At 41.1% G+C, this 23,248-nt stretch overlaps 1 protein-coding gene across 1 annotated transcript in view; it reads right to left on the bottom strand.

Moving 5' to 3' along the window:
• LOC140118682 (syndecan-3-like) overlaps positions 1-21,865 on the bottom strand; it is a 55,696-nt gene extending 33,831 nt beyond the window's left edge. Inside the window, exon 1 of the mRNA XM_072136880.1 lies at positions 21,486-21,865. Within this exon, the coding sequence (XP_071992981.1) occupies positions 21,486-21,551 (66 nt within the window). The 5' untranslated portion in view covers positions 21,552-21,865. The remainder of the gene's footprint in view (positions 1-21,485) is intronic.
• Between the last annotated feature and the right edge of the window lie 1,383 nt (positions 21,866-23,248).

The following is a 23,248-nucleotide window of genomic DNA, read 5'->3' as shown; positions in this document are numbered from 1 at the left end:
TCCGATGTCAATACCGAGCACCAGCTCAGGGTGAGCTGGGGCCGGAGCTTATTTTAGTTAGTGTTTTAAACCGCGGTATCGCGGTTTAAAACACTTTTTAAACTTTATAGCCGGCGCAGGCAGGCACGCGCTCGGCGCTTACCGTGCACGCGGCTACATAGGAAGTGAATGAGAGCCGCGTGCACGGTAAGCGCCGAGCGTGTACCTGCCTGCGCCGGCTATAACGTTTAAAAAGTGTTTTAAACCGCGATACCGCGGTTTAAAACACTAACTAAAATAAGCTCCGGCACCAGCTCACCCTGAGCTGGTGCCCGGTATTTCCATCGGAAACCTGCCACTACAAGTGGTAGGTTTCCTTTAATTAATCCCTCCTTTAACCCCTTCCCGCGATTGTCCTTTACGCTTGGCAACCAATATAGTCGCCACTGAGCTTATGCCAGAAGTGTAACACCCCCAGTACGAGCGCCATTTAAATTCCTTATGATCGGCACCCCTGTACTCCTTTCGTGGGGTGCTGATCGTTGCTATGACTGTCCTGGGGTTCCATCAGGACTCCAGGGCTGTCCATTGTGAGAATCTGTGACAGGATGATTACAGTGATGTCTCATTTATATAATTTTATTTATATCTGTTTTAAATTTTACTGAAGAAAACCTTTTTTTTGTGTTGCCCTTTTTAAGGGGCATAACTTTAGTATTTTTGGTTGATGGAGCTGGTTGTGGGCTTATTTTTTGTGTGACAAGTTGTTCTTTCCAGTGGTACAATTTTGGTGCTTGTAAAATGTGCTAAGGAACAGGTAGGGTTGGGAAATGGATCTGAATTACTGCATTGCTTCTGTTGAGACTTTATATAAATACACTGGGGGGCATTTATCATGGTTTGTACCTCAGTTTTCTCTCATACCCTTTTTTTCTTTTGCTTTAATATGGTGAAGCTTTTGAATCCCAACACTTTTTGGCACAACTTTTGGCACATAATTAGACCAACCAAAAGCTAGTCTGTCAAGTTCTATTTCACCTTCATAATTTTGGAGTCATTTCAGACACTTTTAGGTTGTGCTACAATTTACTATGCCCTTGCACCACAATCTAAAATCCAGTCTCGTAAACCAAAGAATTTGTGCACCAAAAAAAATGGACCTTGTGACACAAAAAAAATGAATGCCCCTAATGTGGTAATCAATGTTGTCTGTTACATGCCAGACCCTGCACTCCCCTTTCCGCTCCTCTGACAGAAAAATGTAAAAAATGATGTCAATGTAAATAGAGCCTAACTGTACCAGCATTCCCATGACCTACAGCACCGTGTAATACCATATTTATATTTACCATAAAAAGCTGATATATTGTACTTTTGGATATAGACCTAATAAATGAATCACTGCATCAGTCTCTGTGTCTAACATATCCTTGATGCGCTCTCTCATACTTAAACACATCTGATTCCTCCGTGTGAGATGTAAATCCTCTAAATCTCCTTATAAAGAGTCCCTCCCTCTAGTCTCACCCTGAACACACAGCAGGCGGGGGGAGCAGAACACCCACTGCCATCATGTACTGGGAGGTCTGGTACATACAACGCAAAAGGAAAAAGAAATCTGAAACACACAATACTGCCAAGATCTTACAAAGCATTTCCAAATCACCTCAACATCTACCCCAGTGCACTACGACAATACCAACATAGAGGCAGTAACTGGATTTCTGTGGTGTCAGCCATATATTACAACACCGCAAAGGACTGTACAGCATTGTACATAAAACTAGTGGTGGCAATAGGGATTATATCCATGATACCAAGAATCTCAGTATAAGGCCACATACACATGGCACAATCATGTACAGGAGGCAAATTGAGAACCCGTAGTACCATCCTTATGATCCACACAGAGCTTCATTCTAAATACATTAGAACCTTTGTCTATATATGATATCAGAAGCATACAGATCTGTACACTTAGTCATAATACATATACATAGCCGAGCACAGGGTGGGGACACAGTGCTGCCCTTCAAGCTTGTTCCTGGGTCCTTTCTTTTCTTACCATAGCTGTTGTCTGTATTCTCCTATCATTTTAGGTAATCTTTGACCACAAAGCTAGAGTCGATTTAACACATCCATTTCTAAGTGGCTCCTAGTATGTCATATCTTGGAGCCCTAGAATCCAAACCCACATTCAGGAGACAAAGGCTGTAAAGGGAAAGAGATGTGTGGAAAATGGGTAGTGTCATATCAGAAATTAATCCCTTCTTTACCCTAATGTATTTCCAAAATCTTTGTCAAGTATGATTTACACATGACAGTCAGCCAAATCCAATGATTCTGCTAACCAAATCTAATGTGTTTTGGGCCTCCTGACTCTTCCCTATGTCGAAAAGAAAACCCCCATTTTATTTGCTATTATAAGTATCAGTAGCAGAATGCAATAGGATATTATCCTCCGCTGGATTCACATGTGCCTGCTGTGACATCCTTTTGTTCTACAACAGAGAATTCTGCTATTATCTGGCTTTTCAGAAAATCTGCACAAATCCTGCAGAGAAAGAATAGCCCATGAAGATGATCACATGATTCTGCCAGTTTTCCATCCCTCAAACTAAACCCTCCTCACAGCTAAGAGGAAGCACATTTATTAGAAATAGAGGAAAATGTGCATTCCATTACATCCCAGGAGGCTCTGTGTTTTCTCTCTCCAGCTCATCTATGTGTTGCAGTAGGAATATCACAGCAGTACAAGAAGATGCTGAACATGGGGAAATAAATGACCTGCCAAAGGCAATAGCTGGTCCTAGCGTTGTGGGAAGTGTAGGTATATGGGGATTAAGTATTAGGCTTCTGGATGTGATGTGGACTGCAGAGTAGATTATAATTTACTTACAGTAGGTTCTGCTACAGATCCTGTAGTCAATACCTGTCATATCTGCAACTAACATGTGTGAACATACCGTACATATCAACATGCCACAATAAAACTGTGATGCTTAAAACCCAAGGAAGATGTAAACATGCTCATACAACAGACACAGCTTAGAGGCAGTTTTAGGAGATTTGTAGGGGAACACAGGGAAATTGAAGATGCTTGCAATCTTGCATCCAATTGTACTGCAATAAACCATTATTTTGATACTTAGATTAAAGGGGTATTCTCATCTGGGCATTCACATTCAGTTTCACTAATCTTCCATATATAAACATTTCTTCAATTGGATGTTATTAAAAAAAATGTTCCTGTGTGAAGATAATTTCTCATAAATGTAGCCATGTTGTCCCTTAGAAACGAGATGGATTCCTCGGTTACGACCACGTCACACTCTGGCAGCGGTGGCCAGACATGCGCTATAGAGTCCTGCCTGACCTCCTGGATTCAGCAATCATGACTACAGTACGGGTGTAGGACATGCAGTAACTCCTGGACATTTCATATACAAAACCTTTTTGTTTATTTGTGTAATCTCTCAGGCAGAGGTGGCCGTATCCGGGGAAGATATCTCGTTTCTAAGGGATAAAATGACTACATTTATCAGAAATTATCTTCACACAGGAAAATTTTTCTAATTGAAGAAATGTTTATATATGGCAGATTTATCAAACTGAATGTAAATGCCCAGACGAGAATACCCCTTTAAGGACAGGTTCTGTTCCACAGGACTGGCCATAAAAAATGTGGTGGCAATATGCAAAAATAGGTAAAAAATTTATCAAAAGGGTAAAAAAGTACATTTATGTTCTAAACAATCAATTATTTGGTAAAACTTCAACAGAAAAAAAACTTGGGGGTATGTTGGTGGATGGTGAACTTAACTCACCAGAGCCAGGCAGCTACTGCTTAAGCAAATAAAATTATAGGATGTATCAAGAGAGGACTAGATTCTCCTGATAAAGAACAGGAACAGGTGAAGAGGAGAGCAACCAATATTATTACATTAATAGTGGGATTAGAATACAATAATAGGTTACTAAATTTGGGGTTAATCATCTTCAAAAAAGATGGCTGAGAGGAAACCTCACTACAATGTACAAATACCTAAAAGGGCCTGTGACCTGGACAAGGAGCATCCTCTACGTCTTCAGGAAAGATGGTTATACCATCACCATTGGACAGGTGTAGCTAGCCATATACAGTAATTACAATACAAGACAAAACCAGTAAATTAAACAATAGTAAGAATAAGTAGGACATGCAAAGAATCCACAGCAGCTGTTATTGGAAATCAGTGATGTAGAACAAAAGCCAGCTATCAGGAGGCAAGTCCTTACCTGACTGCGTCTGATTGTGCTCTCAGTTTGTGATCGCTGCCTTTCATTTCACATTGAGAGGTGATTTGTGGAATGCTAATGTAGTGCTGGTTATTTCCCCAGATATTTATTCTGATACCACACAACACAGCTCCTATGAATGAATTCCCAGGTATCAATTGAAGAAAAAGACGGCAGCATCCTGCAGACCTCTACCAGGATAAAAGTACTGGCATTCAGGGCAGGATTCACCCAAACCATAACCTGGGTACCAGGGGGCACACAGTTGTGAGATGTAGCTTTTCTATCCAGTTATTATAATAAGTAGTTTTTGTGAACATTGTGATACAGTTTCAAGCTCCGGGTTCTACCATTCAGAGAAACTGTACATTAGCTGGGTCCTGAGATATAACATTGCTTTTGCATTTACATACCGGTAATGGAAAAGGAGAAGTTTTTGAATATCCAGCAATAAAATAGAAAAAGTTAGCAACAGGTCCTTATAGATTCCTTAGTAGGTTGTGGATGCACTATATGTTGCTGTGAACCACAGTACAATGCATGGGGGAAGCCTGTTTGACCTCCAGGATAGGTCACAACAAAGAGGAAGATGACCCTTGCAAGTCCTAAGACTGAGGTTGCATTCACGTGTGGTGTTTGCATGGCATTTTGAAACTCAACAGAACAACTTGGGAGACGAGATTTGCCTAATTTCACTGCTGTTAACATACAAAACACAATGGATGTGATTTATTAATGTGTCAGTTGTTAGACCAGTGCAGTGTAAAACTGTCTAAAAATGGTCTAAATATTGCGCACAGCATTTCAGGTGAAAATTACTCCCGTATTCTGGTGTACACAGAGTGATACATCTCCCACAAAGTTTACACAGTGTTAACATGTGTGTTTCCATCATGTTAACATTTACATTTTGTAAACACAATGGTAACTACATTCGTTAACAGTGTGTTTACAAAATGAAAATGTTAACAAGAATGTTAACATGAAGCAAATCTCCTTGCCACAGCTGTTGTATTTAATTTCAAAACTCAATGTAAACGCCACATGTGAAAGCTGCTTAAGGCAAGAATCTGCTCAAAACATGTGAGCAAAATATGTACCTTGTCAGGGTACATAGATTTTTAACAGAAGGAAAAGTATGACATTTTTAATAATGGTGCTAGGATCATCTTCCTCTTTATGGCAAGTTTTTGAACATGTTGGGATACCTTAATCCTTTCTCTATTCTGGAAGCCCCCAGCAAGCAATCCAAGAAGGCAACTAAAGGGTCTGTTAGTGGTCCCTTGACTGCTTACAGGTATGGACATTGCTTTCATCACAAGGCATCCCTGTAATGCTTGCAAAGCAGGTGTAGCCTTGATTACTTCTATCAATTGAGAAACTTTCCCAATCCCGGCAACATCTGATGCTGTACTATTGCACTATGAGACAACAGCATAGTACAATATGTTTCAGTTCTGTGTCCCTTAAAGAGAACCCGTCATGCAAAATAACCCCCCTAAACTAAATATATTTTCATAAACTGCCATTAGAGAGCATTGCCTCTATCCCTTCCTTGTCCCTCTACATGCCTGTAAACCTAAGCAATGAGGTCCTAAAGCTGTATGCAAATGACCTGTGAAATGTCCAATGAAGCATTAGCATAATCAAGCTGTCCAGCTTATTCATGAGTGGGAGGCACAGCCACTCCCCCAGTGCATGACTGACAGCCTGTATAATGATGTGAGCCTGTATAATGATGTGCTTCCTGGTGCTGGTGGCCACACCCCCTGCAGCCTGTGTGTGCGCATGTGTGTGTGTTTAGGAGAGATACAGCAGCTATGTTACAGCAGAACATGTCAGATTCATGTGTAGCTGATGTCTGTGTCTCTCACCTGTATATTAGGAGGACGCAGCATGTCAGCAGATGCAGCACACACACTAGCCATGCTTTACTATACATTACACACAGACATGAGCAGGGGGAGGAGAGGGGAGGGGTAACACGGGTGACATCACTGCCTCTGACCATGTGTCAATGAATAATGTATGAAATAACTAGATAAAGGCTGGGATGGGATCCTTGTGAGCTGCTCCAACAGGTAGTAGTTACAGGACAAGTGACACAGACCTGATGACAGGTGTCCTTTAAAACACTGCAAATTGGAGCAACCAAAAATATTTACCTAAGGTTTGCCAAGACGTAAAATATGTTGCATTTCTTTTCTTCAACATCACAGGCATGACAAAATGGAGTAAATATAATGCACACTGCTGTAATCAGAGCGAAGTACTCACTACAAGGAATTGTCTGCCAAGATCAGAAGAAACTTTCAGATGAGATAAGTAAGGAGGTCACACCTCTAGGAGGTCACAGTGAACGCTATTATTTCCAAATGGAGAAGGCTTGGAATAGTAGGGAGTCTTCAAAAACATCCCAGAAGGACATATACAGAGATGTGACGCATATGTATATTTATAAAGTGTCCGCTACATATTTTTGCACTACATCCGACACAACACAAAATTCTGCACTGAAAGGGGCATTCCAGTGCTCAGTTGCATCGTGCCTCTTTTATCATGCAAAGTCTGACAGAATTGTGCCGTACGCTATATGTTAAAGATGTGGCACAATAAATTGATCCATTCTGTGGGAGCAGTGCAGGGGATGCATTGATAAATATGGGCCAATGTGCGTCTTAGGACATTTCTTAGACAATCTGAAGCATCACCATTACAAAGCAGCAATGCTGGGAACTGAATAGCAGATGCAGAGTTTTATACACACAATATGAGAGTGTATGTCATAGGCGTGATGTTCTGTACACAACAGGTGCAAAGATATACATCCATGTCATATGTAGGTGTATCAAGTAAACAAGTTTTCCCTTACTTTCCTCATTTAGCTTGATGTGTCATGTCACCCTCACCGAAGGTAGATAACTATTCACACGTGGGAGGAAACAAGTATATAACTGAAAAAATGTCTCATATCGCCATGTGGCTATATACGTATATAAACGTAATGACAGTGACCAACTTCAATAAACCTGTATCTCCTGAATCCTGGCACCTAGTAACACAATCTAGTTGTCATGGGGGGGGGGGGGTATGAAGCGGGCTCATGGGCTGAGCCCCTCATACTCACCGGGTGTTTTCTTCACAATGGAGCAAACAATCGTCACTAACACCCACGGTCAGCGCTAGCACCGATTGCGGGTGTTAACCCTTTGATTGTCAACGGCGGCATTGACAAGCCTGGGCGCCGCTATCTTGGTTCGGATCGTCACTCCCCGTGACGTCATCGGGGAGAGGCGATCCGTTGCCATGACAGCCTCGGGTCACACAAAGATCCAATGCTATCATGTTTTAGGCTATCTATTACGATTTGCACATTGTAAAAGATGGTGTGCAAAATCCCCATATACTGCCGTACTGTAGTATGGCAGTATATGGTAGGATCAATCAGACAACCTAAGGTTAAAGTACCTTAGGGCAGTGGTGGTGAACCTATGGCACGGGTGCCAGAGGTGGCACTCAGAGCCCTTTCTATGGGCACCTGCGCCATCTGGCAGAATTCGCCAGACAGGACTCAACGCGTCTTGCAGTCCCAGGCAGCCCAGAACCCTATAAGGAAGCTACAATGATAATCCAAACTTCTTCTCCTCCTTTCTACCGTATTGGTGTCCTCAGGTGCCTATACAATTTAAACCTGTGACAGAGCAGGTAGTAACAAGTTATTGCTTAAATTGTTGCATTGGCACTTTTTAAAAAATATGTGGGTTTTGGTTGTAGTTTGGGCACTCGGTGTCTAAAAGGTTTGCCATCACTGCCCTAGGGGGTCTTTAAAAATAAAAAAAAAGTTAAAAAAAAAATTCAAGAAAACCTAAAAATTCAAATCACCCACCTTTCCTTAGAAGTCATATAAATAAACAGTAAAAATCATAAACACATTAGGTATCGCTGCGTCCGAAAAATGCACAATATATCAAAATAGGTAAGGGTTTTCACTGCGTTTAACCCTGTAACAGAAAATAGCGCCCCAAAGTTGCAATTGACACTTTTTTTACTATTTTGAAAAACATTAAAAATTCAATTTAAAAAATCATCAGGTCGTACAGTCCTAAAAATTTTAGCATTGAAAATGTCATCAAAAGTCACAAAAAATGACACCACCCACAGCTCCATACACTGAGGTATGAAAAAGTTATTAGCGCCAGAAGACGGCAAAATGAAAAAAAATATTTTTGTACAGGAGGTTTTCATTTTCCTTATATCATATTAAAGGGGAGACTCTACTGTTTAATATGACAGGTGCCAGGGTTCAGGAGATATAGGCATTTGAGGTGTGCCCCCCACTTCAGCCTATCAGCCTATCAGCTGAAGGCAGAATATAGAAGTAGCTGCAGGAGACTTTTACTTTCAATTTGCAGAACTACATGCACCCTCTGAATCTGTATCTGAGCCTGGGAAATGGTGATGGAATTATGCTGTGAACATTTATAACATATTTTGGTAAAAGTTTATTAAGTTTTACTACTTTACTACAGAAAATTACCAAAAAGCTTATTTATTCACATTTGTAGTCAATTATTGACTATGTAGGCAAATTTTATAGAAAAATTTGTAATTAATAAAACTATCATACCAAGTTAAAGTTTCACGTGTCATGAAAAAAACAAAGTAAAAATTGTTTTGATATGTAAATCTTTTATATCTTCATTTAAAGAAGTGCATAGCAAAATGTTAAAAACTGACCTGGACATTCAGGCACCAATAACCCTCAATAACCTGAAAGATGGCGTCTTCTTTGCATGTGCATAGGCTAAAACTGCTAATACCCTGCAATACATCAGTATTGCATGATATTATCATGAACAAGCAATCAGTTGATTGCTTGTTCATGTCCAATGGTAGAAATAGTAAAAAAGTAAGAAAAAAAATGTTATTCAATTAAAAATGCCCATAAGCCCCAAAACATATAGAGACATATAACCCCAAAAAAAGTCTAAATCATAACACAGAGAGGCCTGGATGTTCAAGAGAGGCCTGGATGACTTTCTGGAGAGAAAAAATATCACGGGTTATGGGGATAAAACATTTATTTAATTCTTGAAGGTTGGACTTGATGGACTTGCGTCTCCTTCCAGCCTTATATACTATGATACTATGATACTATGATACAAACCCCACATATATAGTATCACCGCATCCATAACAACCCGTAGAATAAAAGTAAATAATTATTGAACCCGTACAATGAACGCAGCTAAAAAAACTGTTAAAAACAGGCAAAAAATTATGATTTTTACCTATTCAATCCCACAAAAAATGCAATAAAAAGTGATAAAAAAAACCCATCCCACATTAGGGTTTTATTTGACAAATTTAGTAAAATTGTAAGAAAAAATGTATGGTATCCACATAATCGTATTGACCCATAGAATAAAGATAACATGATTATTAGGCTATACAGTGAACAACAACAAAAAAATAAAAATTCAGTACAGAATTGATGCTTTTCTACTCCTGCCCTCAAAAAAAGTTCATAAATTTTCAACAATAGGAGATACCAAATGGTAACACTGGAAAAAGCATCTCATCCCGCAAAAAAAATGCCGTCACATGGCCCCAATAACGGAAAAGCGAAAATTTTATAGCCTACAAAAGGGAGCAATGGGAAAACTAAAATCCTGGCAGCTGCAGGTCCCTCCTTCACTTCTGCGCCTTGCTGTGCGCCCATAAAACAAGTAACAGCCACATGTGGGGGGTCTCTGTACTCAGAAGGAACTGCAGAACAAATTGTAAGATGGGTTTTCTTTTTTTATCTTTTGGATATATGTAAATTTTAGGGCTAAATGAAAGTATAACCAACAAAATTTGACCATTCTAAATTTAACCTCAATTTTGATTTGATTACGATGAAGATCTTAAGGGGTTAAGAATCTTCCTGAAAGCTGTTTCTGATAGTTTGAGGGGTGCAGATTTGAAAATGGGTTACTTATATAGGGGGGTTTTGATGTTAAATATGTAAAATTTAATTAAAAACAGTATTCACCACCAAAATAGTCAATTCTGAAAATACGGAAAATCAATATTCGATTTGTAAGCCGCGTGACATCAAAATAAATTATCCAGACATTTCTAAAATTATGAAAATGTAAAGTAGACAAATGGGAAATGTTATTCAGCATCTAATTTAGGTGGTAAATCTATCTGCCTGAAAACGCAATGATTTCAAATTTTAACATTTTATTTTACAAAAAATTCAGAATGTTTTCTTTTTTTTTTGTAAATAAACGCAAAACTTATCAGCTGTTATTTACCACTAAAATGAAGTACAACATGTGGGGAAAAAACAATCTCCGAATCGCTTTTATAAGTAACAGTGTTCAAAGTTATAACCATATAAAGTGACGCAAATCAGTATACAAAAATTAGGACTGAGCCTTAAGCTATAAAATGGCTGCGTCCTTAAGGGGTTAATAGTCTGGACTGTAGGACGAAGTTTATATACAGCCAGGGGGTTATTTGTTTTACAGAAAATGTCATACTCCTCAATAATGGTAAGAGAAGTATTTTTTCTCTTCGAAGAATGTTAGCAATTGAACCCCCCGGACCAGATTGTTAGGCTCCATCCCGTGGATAGCAGTTAAACTCAGTAGGACCTGTCTAAGATGCAAATGTGCCACCCTTTTAACTGGAGTATATGATAAATATGACTGGACAGGTTTACCACACCCACTTTAACATCCACATTTCAAAAGTCAAAGCGATGGAGTTGGAGTTGTGGAAAAATATATAATATAAATATATAATAATGAACTGGAAAATACTAATTGGAAAAACATATAATATAATATAAATATTTATATATAATATATAAATATTATTTTCATAAGAATTTGGGGAAATTATGGAATGTCCTATGAATGTTTGTTCTATTCCTTATCGAAGGCTTTTAGTTGAGATGAATGTGGATGCACTTTTTGCTCATGCCCAGGCAATTCCAATAAAAATCAGTGCTTAACCCCTTCCCGACATTTGACGTAATAATACTGCATGGCGGGAGGTGCGTTCCCGGAGCCGGTACCAGAAGCATGGGGTGCCATCTGTATGTTACAGCTGGCACCCGTCTCTAGTACCCGCGATCGAAGTTTCCTCCGATCGCGGGCATTAACCCCTTTCACGCCACGGTCTCGTGTGATCGCGGTGTGCAAGGGTCCCATGCGCCAAATCAGACACCCCCGTGGCGCTTACCGGGGGGGGTCCGATCCTCCGCTGTCATCCCCGGGGTCTGCCAGGGATACGCAGCTTCTTCCGGGAGCCGGGTCCTGCCTCTTGGCTGTGACACACTGAGCATGCGCAAAATTAATTAACCCCTTAACGCTCTGCGCCGTAGCTCTACGGCGCAGAGGTATAAGGAGTGTATGAAGAGGGCTCACTGGCTGAGACCTCTTCATACAAGGATGGGGGTTTTTGCATATTGCATATTGCTTGCACCGATCGTGGCTATTAACCTTTTCATTGCCGCCGGCAAAGTCGCCGGCGGCGTTTAAAAGTCGGCAGTGCGATCGGTTGCCATGGTAGCCTCGGGTCTTCGTTTGACACGAGGCTACATGGCTTCTGGAGATTAGTTACAATGAGCCAGTGGCTCATTGAAAATGTGAAAAAATGTGAAAAATTGCACCTAACGTTCAAAGGCCCATAACATCCTACAAAAATAAGAGTATGCATAAAAAACCATTTCCACATAAAGTAGACATTTGGTGAATGTTAGTTATTAAGTTCTTTTGCGGTTATGACTATGTGTGGAAAAAGTAGAACATTTTGAAGTTCGAAAATCGAGAATTTTTCCAAATTTTCAGCAAATATCTGATTTTCTCATAAATAAATGCAAAACATACCACCAAAATTTTTCAACTAACATGAAGTACGATGTGTCACGAGAAAACAATTTTAAAATCACTTGGATATGTTAAAGCGTTTCAAAGTTATAACCACTTGTAGTGACACAGGGCAGATTTGAAAAAATGGGCCGTGTCAGGAAGGTGAAAAGTGGCTTCGGCGTTAAGGGGTTAATAAATAGTGGAATTCCTTGGCAATCCTTACATAAGTTGAAGAATTCAGCATCAATAAAAGCCGGTCAGCCCCACCTGTATACAGCAAATCTAGTATTGAGCGTATGCAGCTGATCCTCTCTCAGGGTGGATGTAAGTTGTATTGATGTGCATTGTATTAGATCTGGTGGATGAATAATAATCAATATATATTTACATACTAGGAGTCAAAGAAAGGAGCTGATAATACTAAGCCATGATTTTCTGTTAGTAGCTACAATATGTATCTCCAGTGTCACAGAAACCTTATATACAGCAATGCCTAACCAATCAACAGTTTGCATTTACTTGTAGAAAAGTCTTCACTCTGCTCAAATGTGTGGGAAGGTAAAAACTGATACAAACACTAAAAGGGGATGTGTAATGGCAGGACACAAACAAGGACAGTGAGCCCTGGCACTGAGACCCCCAATCTGTCCCCCCTAAACGGAGGCCAATAAATGGGCGACGTTCCCTCCCTATACAAACACAATAAGGTGAGGTAAACAATCAGAGTCGGCAGCAGCGGGGAATAACAATAACCAAATCACAATCCAAATAGAGTAGTCAAGACACAGGCAAGAGATCAGAATCCAGAAACTAGAGAATACAAGAGAGCTAAAGAACACAGCAAGATAGCAGTTTGACCAGCAAGGAGTCCAAGCTAACCTGGACACTTATAGGGAAACTCTGCCCTGCCACAGATGGAAGGAGCAAGCAATTACAGGTCCACAGTGTTAACTCTTGCAAGACAGAATCAGTGAGGGGTGTGGCAGAATCAGATCAGACAGCCACTAGAACCTAGTTCAGACTGCAGGATGACGAAAACTCAGTGTCTCCTAATTCTACGGATAGTGGAGACAGCAGGCGCAGACGTGACAGGATGTTAAAGAAGACATGTCACCAGATTGTGAACCCCCCCCCCCCGACTAACAATGCCTGCTGATAAAGGGTTACAAGTCCTCCCCTTATCACCTAAAATTAGCTGCCAGTGGGGCCCTGTACCTTAAAGAGGACCTGTCACCCCCCCAAAAAGACCTCCACTAAATATGCCCCCCACCTCTCCTTGGCGCACAGTCCATAACACAGGGAAAGATGGGAAAAAAAATAGGACATATCCTGTGTACGGAGCGGTATGGTGGCAGACATCCCCCTATGGCCGTGTGAATGCGGCCTTAATATTATCCCTTATAAAAATTTAGTAACATGTAAAGTAAATATTTACATTACCTGGGAGGTGTGTGCAGCAAATTCTCCCTGAAGCCTGCCGGCTAAGAATGTGGAAGTGGAGGCACACTTCAGAGGCCTGTATCTCTGGCTCTGTGGAACCTAGAAACTCACTTTTTTCCTGTGAAAGAGGAGAATCTTCTCTTTCAGATGAATCTAAATTTGTGTTTCTAGGTGTCAGGAAACCGGTGTACTTGGTTTACAATCCTTCATCCTGGTGCTAGATGCCCTTTAAAAAGATTCTATTTTTCGGCTTTATAGGCATCCTAGGATGCTAGCAATGATTGCAGCAGTTAACGACAGGTATATGATATTTAATACATCAGAAACCTGCTCTGTATGGATAGATTTGGGGTAGACCAATGAAAAACTGGAGAACACTAAGGGATTTATTATTGCAAATTAATTAGAAGAATTGTGCAATTTGTAATAGAATACTGTGTTACGCCAAGTTTTTTTTACAGTTTCTCTGCTATTCAGTAACCCTGCTATTTACTGATGAGGGTCAAACAAGAATATAACAGACAAAACCTGGAGTTTTTTCACTGCTGTGTGGAAAAGGCATTAGAGATCTCAACTATGACATTCTCCATTCCTTGGACATCCAGCATGAAGCACAGAGGGTTAATGGGAAGTGGTAATTACAGTCCTGCTTATGTTTGCTTTCTGCCACACAATGAAGCAATTACAGCTTATCATACCCTCTCCAAGTCACCTTTTGTGATCAGGGCCTGCCTTTCCTCCATGACTGTCATTACGCTTAATGTTAACTCATGGTAATTGCCCATCTTCTATATATTGTGCTTCCCATTATGCTCCAGTATATATATGAAAGGAGTCTAGCACTGACATATCATCAAGGCATCACGTTATTGATTCCCTTGTATTGTTTGAGGTAGCCTGCTTTGACATTAACACAGCAGACAGTGATTATTATAGAAGTTTTATAACACACAAATCGAATATGTATAGATCTCATATCTGCGTTATACAGACAACTGAGAAATGGTAACATCTCCATTCTGGATTACACACATACACTGAACATAGACACAGCGTAATGTACAGCCAAGTAGAGCCAGGGAAGTGGTTTCCATTTACAATAATAACATTTTTCTGGCAGTATTAGGCCAAGAACACCAGGCAGTCACCTTCCTCGCTCACCTCAGCGCAGCTCTGTGCAGAATACTGATTCAATGGCGTTTTCCTATTGTTGTATGTGACAAAGCAATACAGGGATGTCTCTGAGGACACATGGGCGTCAGGCGTTGAGACTTATTTCTTCACTTGTGGGATATTTTGGAGTAAGCCCAAGTACTACAGCTAATTTATAAAAATGTTTCACCCCTCTTCTAAAATGTGGTGCCCATTACAGGCATACTCTCCAAATAAGATTAAATTAGAGGCTTCCTCAGCCTTGTATATCTTTTCTGCATTATCCAATTAAACTGCGTATGGAAAATGTACACACAATACACAGCATGTAAATAGCAGAAGTAAAATGCAGCTAAATCTGTAGGCATTTATGCAACGCTGTATTAACCACACCTCTGCCACTATATTTGAAGAGTACCCAAGTACCCATAGGGAGCCCTGATCTCACAGTCATCATAGTCCTAACCTGGGGCCTAGTGGATTAGACATGGGATCTTTCAGTTTCTTAGGCTTTTGTTGTATGCAGCAGTATTCTGGTTACTATTAAAGGAAACCTGCCACTTTAAAATGCCACTTATAACCCACAAATACCTTGCACCAGCTCAGGGTGAGCTGATGCCGTTGCATATCTTCACTATTTGCAGAAACCGCTGTAGTCCATTTAAAACTGTTTTATTCTTTATATTCCAAGCCCCCTCGTTGCACCACGATAAGTGCTCAGCGCACCATGCGCAAGACCATGCGTGCGCCTTATCATGAGGTGCCGGAGAGCACGGCCACCAACAGTATTTGAACATCAAAAATCAGGAGAGCAAAGGTATAATAGAGATTTGTACGTCTTCTGTGTTTTGGATCCATTTCTGATTTTGTCCCTCAAAGTGCTGTTTAACACTCGGTTGATAAAGCCTGTGATCGCGAACCGAGTCCTGTGCCACGAGATGACCACAATGTTGGATATCAATCATGTACTGTAATTGATTACTGTGTCAGTGATGCTTACATATATTGCTATGATGTAAGAAATCCTGTCCCCAGCAGTTTAGTCACCCCATGGCACAGGACACTGCACAGTCCGTGATCACAGGCTGTATTACTAGCTAGTGTCATACACCCCAAATACTGCTGTGTGAAACATGCCTTAGGCCTATTGGCCCACAAACAACAAGCTCATGGTCTGTTTTTTGTGGCCTCCGTGTCACACACCAATGACAGTAGAGGACACTGCCTGAGCCGCAAAATTGGACAGGATTGACTGTCCCTAATTTGCGTCTCAGGCAGGGCCATGTGTATAAGCCCATTGAAATACATGAGGACGTTTACTAGCTAGCATATTTCCAAAAAGAATGTATGCACAAAGCCTTAGCGTACAAATTGACAATCCGTTCATAATGCGGTTGAAAGCTGACAATTAAAGCTACATTCACACTGCTGCACAAGGGGCGTATATACGGCCGACGTATATATACGCCGATATATATGTCCCCCATAGATGGCAATGGGCGCACCGCGCCCTACAGGAGCGGTACAGTGCCGCACACATGTCCAATCTTTTCACGGCATACAGCGCTGTGCGGCATATATCCCTGTGGAGAGGGGGTGAGCAGCGCTCAGCTCTTCCTCCTCTCCCTGCGCGCTGCCGTGTGCCCGTGGGTAACGGCAGTGTGAATCCAGCCTAACACAGTTTTCCTCCAATCTTTATTTTGATTTTGTAACCTGCACATAAGGTTATATGATTTATACATAAATATTTATATTTATTATTATCTCAACAGCATTTTTTTCGCATCAGAGAGGACCGTGTACTCCTACCCTTGGGCTCTTTTCAGACAAACATATTGAAACAGCAACATTCACTACAACGGGCAATATGGTCTTCCATTTACATGGCCATATTGGCCACTATACCCAACAGTACCGGGAGCAAGACATTAAAAAAATAGAGAGCATGTCTATACCACACTTAAATACATGACTGAAAAAAAAGCATATGTTCATGTGAAAGGGTGGAGTGTTTTTACAAATGCAGAGCGCATACACTAGCATAGAACTATTCCATTCTGCATGGTAATTGCTAACTATGGTCTCACACAGCAGGACACTGCTACAGTACAGGACCACCCTAGCTTCAATGACTGAGATGCTTTATCATAAATATTGGGCTACAATTCACGCACAGGACAAATTGCTGCTAGAGACTTGTAGAAGCAATTTCCATGCTGTCCTCTGCAATAGATTTATAGTTGGACTGCCTAAAAAAGGAGCTCACTAGCTGGGACTTCAGCCCATATCAATCGCTATGTATAGGGATCACTAGCCCTGGGCTTAGAAACTCCCTTTTCAATGTAAGGAGTGAGATAACATTTTTGCATTTTGAAAGAGAAACATGTGTAGTAAGATGTTATCTAGCTACACTAAAAAGACTTGGAATATGTTCTGGAAGTAATTACAGATAATTACCCATTATGACTACATTGATTAACAAGTGTCAAAACCTCAAGTGAGGTGTGAAGGCTGAAAGAGAAGAGTGCTGCCAATGATCCTCGAGTCTGAGAGAACGAAGATCACATTAGTATAATGAACTAGATGATGGCAAGTGGTCATCTGAAGAAGACAAGCCTCTATTCATGGCTGCAGAATGAATGAAGTCAGAGCCTGGGGCCGCTCCAAAGTCAATCCCATAGAGAACACTTCGAGAGGTCTTCAATGATGATGAACATTGAAAAGAAGTTTTCAACACAGGATATTACAGTAGGCAACTTTACACTGATCTCTTAAAATATATAGGACTTGGCAAACAGAGTCACGGCACAGAGCTCTGCCATTCCAGTCCCCAGAAACAGGATGAATTCCATGGATCTTCTGTTGTATGCCTGGAGAAATAACTTACAAAGACAGATGATAACCTAAAGGTCCAGGCTAGAAGATCAAATTGGTGAAGTTCCTGAGGTTAACCCCTTTATGACCAGGCCTTAAAGGCTTTAATGACTGGGGTATTTTTAACAAATTGTCATACTTATTGGTTTAAGGGCCATAACTTTCTTGTTTTGTGCAACACCTTATAATTTTTTGAACTACCGTATATACTCGAGTATAAGCCGACCCAAGTATAAGCCGAGACTCCTAATTTCAACACAAAAAACTGGGAAAACCTATTGACTCGAGTATAAGCCGAGGGTGGGAAATGCATTGGTTACAGCCTCCCAGTATATAGTCTGCCAGCCCCTGTAGCATACAGCCTGCCCAACCCCTGTAGCATACAGCCTGCCCAGCCCCTGTAGTAGGAAAAAAAATAACACTGTACTCATCTTTCCGACGTCCCCCATAGGTCCTCTTCTGTCTCAGACAGAAGAGGACCTATGGGTGACGTCAGAAAGGTGAGTTTTGTCTTTATGTTTTTAGTTGACTCGAGTATAAGCCGAGTTAGGGTTTTTGAGCACAAAATTTGTGCTGAAAAGCTAGGCTTATACTCGAGTATATAAGGTAGTTAAGAATAAAAAGGGACCTTTTAACATTTTTAGTTTTTTGGGGGGGCCAAGTTACAAAAACTAGAGAAATATATATATATATATTTTTATATTTATAGTATATATTTTTTCAGTTTTCAAATGAACTCAATTAATTCCCTAGTGTGTGACAGTCATTTTGATATATACTGTATAATATGTATAGTTCTAGGGCAAATATTAATGTTTTTATAGTAGAGCAGTGGATTTTTTAACTTTAGGCCTGTCCCACACTTGCGAGTGTGATGCGATGAACTCGCATAACACTCGCAACACTTGCTGCTCGGATCACACGGCCCGAATGCTGCAAACCGGAACTGAACTCAGCATGTCAGTTCACTCCCGGTGTGCAGTGTTCAGGCCGTGCGATCCGGGCAGCTTGCATTGCGAGTGTGGAACGGCCCTTATATGTTACTCATAAGGCCATAAAAGATCCTTGGGGGACATTTCCAATTTTTTTTTTTTTATATTTTTTTTCTAGTTTCACCTGAAGAGCTCCAGTTACAGAGGAAACGACCCCTATTAGGGTAAATGTCTGATCAGACCTCGCAGCTCTGATTAATCCCTACAGACCCGGTGGTCACATGACAGCCCCGAGACCTGATTAGGGTGGAGAAGAAGACCCACACCGGCTGACATCTTTCGTCAGTGGGCATCAAGTTAAATCACATACTACTTATAAACTGGTCTTTACACTAGCATTGCAGAAATTATTATTTTCAACAGTGATAAACTGAAGAAACTACGTTCAGTTATCACATATGGAAATCCCCTAATTGATGCCTCAGTGCTAGGAGATCCCTTCAAGGGTGCTGCCACACGTAATGTTTTTGGACCATTTTAAAGCAAACGTTTTCAGTCTGATTAAAAACGGCCGCAAAGAATTTTTCACTAATCATTCTCCTTTTGGTGACAATGACACGCCCCAGTTTATGGACTGTCAGCTACCTGCACAGGTTTAGAATAGGTAAAACCCACTTAAATCTGTAGGATACGGTCTACTCGGTGCCCACTTTACTGCCTGTCGGGCCCCTGTGACTGACGGCTTATTAGGGCCACCTGAAGTCTGATTTATCAGTATTTGGGGAGCACTAACACAGTAAGTTAAGTGTGGAAGGGGCCTTAATAGGTAAAAGGTTGAAAGCAGCCAAACACAAGGTAAACAGTAAAAAATGGATGTGCTTTAAAAACGCATTTCCTAAGGGTGGTTACACGTTCCACAAGCATTGCGCTCAAAACGCAACACTAGTGCACATGGAGCGGCCTCGGTCTAATCGCATAAGCGGTTTCAGGGAAATGCATGCAATTGGTAAGCGGACCCCGGTGTCTTGTATTGTTTAAATGTAAGACACTGGGGCCTAGTTAACAACTGCACGTCTTTCCCTGGAAACGCTTATGTGATAGGGCTCAGGCCTGTAGCCCCCCCTCCCCCATGCGCTACCGTTGCGTTATGAAAGCAACACTAGCGGAACGTGTGAACACAGCCTTTTCTTGGTTTTTGGGTCTTGGACTTGTTTGATTTATCTTAGATGTTGATATATCAGGCAGCTGAGTCTGTAGGGTTTTTGCGACTTTTAACTAAAAAGTCACACAAAAGCCTCAACTCTTCTGCAACCACTTCTAAAGTTGGATTTTAAAGATATGTTAGACACAATACTGAAAAAGTCGCAAATTTAGCTGCAAATATTTCAAATGTGCCACAAAAGTCACAAAAATAAGAGAAAAAAAATTTCGAAGATAAATAACCCCCATTGATTAGCTTCAAAATCTCAGTAAACTGGTTGCACTGTGAGTCTTTGGGCTAGTTCACACTGCAGTATTTGGCATGGATTTTCCGTGGGGAAAATAGGTGTCAAAATATCACTTTTGTTGAAGTAAATGGGAGGCCACCCAGAGGCGAAGTGCCCTAAATACCAAGAGGATTCAGCTCGACCTATAGGGCTGGTCTATTATAATACACATTGGGAAGCCAACAAAGAATTTCTTCATATGGAATACCTGTATCACATAATGCTGGGTGAACTTTGTGTAGGTACAGTAACTTGCAGTGGCTTTCCAGCATGCAGCTCCAGGTTAACAGGCCTAGACTGTAACAATTTCATTGCTAGGAGTAAAAATGGTGTAAATCATTGCTTTGTTCATGTTACTCTATGGAGGGAAAAGTAGCTATTAAAAGTGCTTTAAAATGCCATGATGTAGTGATGGAAATACACTGCTTTATGTAATGTAATAAATATAACATCCATCATATACAATTTTGCATTTAGCACATAAATTGATCCAGAAGACTGCACCTTTAAGAAATTCCACGCTCCTCAGTATATTCCCTATAGACATTGATTTTTGTAGAGGATCTCTGTTGCAGATTCCATCAATAATATCGGTCTAAAAGTGACAGAAACCACAAACCCTTACTATGGTCCAAAAGGCCTGTAGGGGATGTTGGTGTCCGAGGTATGATGGATCTGTCTCTGTCCTTATGTTTTTTTCTCTAATCCTGGAACAGATCAGAAGAATGGAAATAACAGCGCAGATGTGAACACAGCCTTAGATCCATTCTCCTTTTGGTGACAATGGCACGCCCCAGTTTATGGACTGTCAGCTACCTGCACAGGTTTAGAATAGGTAAAACCCACTTAAATCTGTAGGATACGGTCTACTCGGTGCCCACTTTACTGCCTGTCGGGCCCCTGTGACTGACGGCTTATTAGGGCCACCTGAAGTCTGATTTATCAGTATTTGGGGAGCACTAATACAGTAAGTTAAGAAATATTTCTGTTTTGTTTCTTATCATATAGATGCCAGAGCCCAACAGACAATACTGAAACTTGTGGTGGTCTCTGCTCCCATTGTGTGACGGTTACCCCTGACATGGGTAAAGGATAAAACCACCTTCCACTTCAGCATCTATGCGAGAAGTCGGTGTGCAGCCATTTTTATCGGCCTTACATTAGTAATTCACATTCCCTGTACGGCCTATAAATACATGCTCCTCAGTGCTGTATGGATGGCACCGCAGACCTGCATGGCAATAGTATGTGACATATTCCAGCACTTTACAGGACTCCATCTTGTCAGGAAGCACAGCACTCACAGTCACTGACAGCCATTCACTATGGAGACCATTGAAATGGATGTAGCCTGCGATATATTAGGAGCTGGACTTTCCACACACACACACACACACACAATACATGAGGGTGATGGGAGTACAGCAGTGCAGGGGTTAACCCCCAGGGTACTTGAGGGATGAGATCTTACTCACCAGAGCAGCCTGTGAGATGAGGAGCAGCAGCCCTGCGCCATGTATCATTCCAAAGGCAAAATGCATCCTCCTTGAGCCTGAGCAGCTGCCTACGAATAGCCGGTTGTGTAGTCCCCCTTGTGCTCTACTATTCTCTCCCTATTATTCCTCCATGGGGCAGGATAGCGCCTTCACTACAACAAATCCTTCTCCTCCACCCTTCTCTACCTCAGCCTCTTGTCCCTCTCCTCCTCTCACTTTCCTCTTCCCTTTCACCTTCAGGATTCTCTTCTCCTTCTCCCACCCGCTACGGTTTTCCTCCCTCTCCTCGTTCTTGTCTCTACCGTTCAGCAGGAAATGTCTCCCCTCCCTCTCTCCCTGGCGATCAATGTGAAGAAGGTACATGGAGAAGAGAGAGGCGAGGCGTCCTGGGCGCCATCTTGTGGCTACACGCTAGTAATGCACCAGTACGCGCCATTAGTCATGATGATACAATACCTGTCCCTCACTAGGTTGACCTCATCCCCGGGACATAAAGGAGCGTGTTCCTCAAGGGAATCTGGCTGCTTAATATGGCATTTCATGTTCAATGGGCCAGGCTTCTGTGCAAAGAAGCACAAGCATGTAGGCAGTGACAGGAGGAATGTGTGCTGTATACATTATATAGAAATTCTAGGGTGAAATATTCATTCTAGGGTGCTATGACACAGGGATGTGTGCTGTATACATTATATAGAAATTCTAGGGTGAAATATTCATTCTAGGGTGCTATGACACAGGGATGTGTGCTGTATACATTATATAGAAATGCCAGGGTGCTATATTCATTCTAGGGTGCTATGACACAGGGATGTGTGCTGTATACATTATATAGAAATTCCAGGGAGCTATATTCATTCTAGGGTGCTATGACACAGGGATGTGTGCTGTATACATTATATAGAAATTCTAGGGTGAAATATTCATTCTAGGGTGCTATGACACAGGGATGTGTGCTTTATACATTATATAGAAATTCCAGGGAGCTATATTCATTCTAGGGTGCTATGACACAGGGATATGTGCTTTATACATTATATAGAAATTCTAGGGTGAAATATTCATTCTAGGGTGCTATGACACAGGGATGTGTGCTGTATACATTATAGAGAAATTCCAGGGAGCTATATTCATTCTAGGGTGCTATGACACAGTGATGTGTGCTGTATACATTATATAGAAATTCCAGGGTGCTATATTCATTCTAGGGTGCTACAACACAGGAATGTGTGCTGTATACATTATATAGAAATGCCAGGGTGCTATATTCATTCTAGGGTGCTATGACACAGGGATGTGTGCTGTATACATAATATAGAAATTCCAGGGTGCTATATTCATTCTAGGGTGCTATGACACAGTGATGTGTGCTGTATACATTATTTAGAAATTCCAGGGAGCTATATTCATTCTAGGGTGCTACAACACAGGAATGTGTTCTGTATACATTATTTAGAAATTCCAGGGAGCTATATTTATTCTAGGGTGCTACAACACAGGGATGTGTGCTGTATACATTATTTAGAAATTCCAGGGTGCTATATTCATTCTAGGGTGCTACAACACAGGGATGTGTGCTGTATACATTATTTAGAAATTCCAGGGTGCTATATTCATTCTAGGGTGCTATGACACAGTGATGTGTGCTGTATACATTATATAGAAATTCCAGGGTGCTATATTTATTCTAGGGTGCTACAACACAGGGATGTGTGCTGTATACATTATTTAGAAATTCCAGGGTG

The sequence above is a fragment of the Engystomops pustulosus genome, chromosome 2, assembly GCF_040894005.1.
Source record: "Engystomops pustulosus chromosome 2, aEngPut4.maternal, whole genome shotgun sequence".
NCBI classification, from domain to species: domain Eukaryota; kingdom Metazoa; phylum Chordata; class Amphibia; order Anura; family Leptodactylidae; genus Engystomops; species Engystomops pustulosus.
Note: the sequence above shows the minus strand (reverse complement) of the source record. Positions and strands in the feature narration are given on the sequence as shown.